General features: G+C 50.7%; 1 protein-coding gene and 1 long non-coding RNA gene across 2 annotated transcripts; one reads left to right on the forward strand and one right to left on the reverse strand.

Moving 5' to 3' along the window:
* Window positions 1–627: 627 nt before the first annotated feature.
* On the reverse strand, window positions 628–1,611 carry LOC129671104 (olfactory receptor 5C1). The gene has a single exon (XM_055599727.1). The coding sequence runs from the start codon at window positions 1,609–1,611 to the stop codon at window positions 628–630; it is 984 nt and encodes a 327-aa protein (XP_055455702.1).
* A 164-nt stretch (window positions 1,612–1,775) lies between these two features.
* LOC129671169 (uncharacterized) lies at window positions 1,776–2,505 on the forward strand. Its single transcript, XR_008719316.1, has 2 exons — window positions 1,776–1,916; window positions 2,213–2,505. It is a non-coding gene; the product is annotated as an uncharacterized LOC129671169 (long non-coding RNA).
* Window positions 2,506–2,768: the final 263 nt, after the last annotated feature.

Raw genomic sequence — 2,768 nt, forward strand, 5'->3', positions numbered from 1 at the left:
TGTGTGTGTGTGTGTGTGTGTGTGTGTGTGTGTGTGTGTGTGTGTGTCTGTAGGCCCAGTGAGTGCCCACCCGAGTGCTGGCCTGTGTGTGTCAATGTGGGCCTGCCTGTGGCCGCCTGTGTGCTGCTGAATAAAGTATGTCTCATCTGCCTATGGCCCCCCAACAATCTCTTCAACCTCCCAAGAGAGTTGAAGAGATGCAGCCTGCCAGGGCGGGTATTTGTTTCACCATATTCATTCCCATTCTGAAGATGTTTTCCTGAAGTTCTAAGGAGCAAAGATCATATTCACTGGCAGTGAAAAAAATCTAACAGGACAGGAATAGAGGGACTCTAGGGATCAGCATCTTATATGCACGGGTGGAACTGAACCTCTGACATCTCACCAGGCGGCATCTAGGAACTTAAGTGTTTTGAACATCAAGGAACCCAAGGCAGCTCTACGGCAACATTACCTGGTTTTGGTGCTTTCTCTGGGTCTTGCTCTAGAAAACCCCAGGTTTCTGCCTCCCTTCTGTACGTTCAAATTTCCCTCCCCTTTCATAGTCCCTTCAATAATGACAGGAGAACATCCAAGTCAGAGGAACGCCTGCCTTTACCCACTGTGACAGAAAGAGTCTCTCCCCCTTTAACCGGCTTCCTGTGGCCAATCCCTGGTGCCCCGCCCCGGGAAGCAGAATCGGTGCCAGGTGCGCCGGAAGGCTTCCTTCACTTCCTTGTTTCTAAGGCTGTAGATGAGCGGATTGAGAGCTGGAATGACGAGAGTGTAGAACACAGATGCCATCTTGTCAGTATCCAGGGCGTAGCTGGAGCTGGGACGCAGGTACATGAAAATGAGGGTCCCATACAGTATGGCCACCGCTGTGAGGTGAGAGCCGCAAGTGGAAGCTGCCCGGCGCCGGCCGTCAGCTGACTGCATGCGGATCACTGCCCCAGCGATGAAGCCGTAGGACACGGCAATAGCCAACACTGTGGTTGTCTGGATAAAGCCACAGACGGCAAAAAGGAGGAGTTCGTTGAGACTGGTGTCATTGCAGGAGATGGCCAGCAGGGGAGGAATATCGCAGAAGAAGCTGTTGACCTCCAGCGAGCCACAGAAACTCAGGCTGAAGGTGAAGGTTGTATGTACAAAGGCACTCACCACTCCACCCAGGCCTGATACCCCTAGTAAGGCCAGGCGGAGACGGGGTGACATAACCGTGGTATAGAGGAGAGGGCTCCCGATGGCCACGTAGCGATCATAGGCCATGACTGCTAGCAGGCAACACTCGGCATCAGCCAACCCTGCAAAGACAAACATCTGGAGGGCACAGGCTACATAAGGGATGGTGGCACGGGACAGTAGGAGGTCAACTAGCATCTTGGGGCCAATGGCAGAGGAATAGAAGGCATCCAGCAGGGAGAGGTTGGCCAGGAAGAAGTACATGGGCGTGTGGAGCCTGGTGTCCACACGGATGAGGAGCATCATGCCCACATTTCCCAGCAGGCTGACAAGGTAGATGGGCAGGAATACTAGGAAGAGGGTCACACGTAGGTCCCAGCGATCTGTGATGCCCAGGAGGATGAATTCCGCAGGCACAACTCTGGACCAGGTGAAGTTCTCTGAACTCATCCTGTGGGGTGGGGACTGAGAAGAGGGAAAGAAAGAGGGGGGAATAAGAGAAAGGCTATGCCCACCGTAGAACAGAGTACTGGATTCTGGGGGCCAGTTTTAACTGGACGTGCTGGTGCAACCTTTGACAAGCTGCATAACTGTCATACCCCGTTCCTAGGACTGAGAAGTCACTGCAGTTTCATCTGCACAAGGCAGATGTCTCCCTGGAACGGCCCTGGAGGGTTGTTGGGAGAACTTCTTTTCACTGGATGTGAGCTGGGAGGTGGCTTGGGAAGACAACCAGGTGTGGAAGGCACGGGGATGTGAGTGTTGACCTTTTACTTTTCTGAGGCTTGTTTTTTTTTTTTTCTTCTCTGTACAGAGGGGAGAGTGGCAAGGACGGAGTAAAATAATGCATATGAAGCATCTCACTTGGCTTTCATAACGGGCTTTCAGTGAAGGTTCGGTGAACAGAAGCAGATGCATTGGCTCAATACAGGATGAAACAACTCTAAAGCAATCAAAAATAGCAAAGTTCTCCCCAGGCAATGTTGCTTCGCACACCTGTGTTTTTCGTTGATCTCCTTTATCTAGGACTCACTTCTTTGTGTATCTCCAGCAGGAGGCCCTAAACGACCTACCCCAAGGAAACGAAGCAGCTGTCTCACCTGTGCCTGATGCAGCGTGCATCACCAGAATATCTCACCCTTTTGATCTATCCGTCCATCCATCCATCCATCCGCATGTCTCTATGGAGCCCTGGCTGTCCCAGAACCTGCTATGTAGCCAGAATGACCTCTGTCTCACAGAGATCTGCCTGAGCAGCCTCCCGAGTGCTGAGATTAAAGGTGTGCACCGCTACATGCGGCCTAAAAGTATTTTAAAATTAAAGTAACTTTTAGAATTATTGTATTTGTAATACTATGTACACATGTGAATCTATCTTTGGGCTTCTGCATCTGTGTGGGCTGTCAAAGAGGCAAGAGGAACAGATTCTCTGGAAAAGAAGTTAAAAGTGGCTGTAATCCACCTGATGTGGGTGCTGGGAATTGAACCTGTCTGGAATTGAATTCCAGGCCTCTGGAAAGCTGTGCTTGTTCTTAATGGCTGAGCCATCTTTAAAGCCCCTGCTAAAAAATTAATGGATAAATAACTGTGTACATTAAGGGATGGAA

Source organism: Psammomys obesus, unplaced genomic scaffold, assembly GCF_907164565.1.
Source record: "Psammomys obesus unplaced genomic scaffold, mPsaObe1.curated_primary_1811, whole genome shotgun sequence".
Classification (NCBI taxonomy): domain Eukaryota; kingdom Metazoa; phylum Chordata; class Mammalia; order Rodentia; family Muridae; genus Psammomys; species Psammomys obesus.

Bases quoted from the DNA above. Each gene is read 5' to 3' on its own strand.
- LOC129671104 (XM_055599727.1), bottom strand. From the start codon at position 1,611: ATGAGTTCAGAGAACTTCACCTGGTCCAGAGTTGTGCCTGCGGAATTC.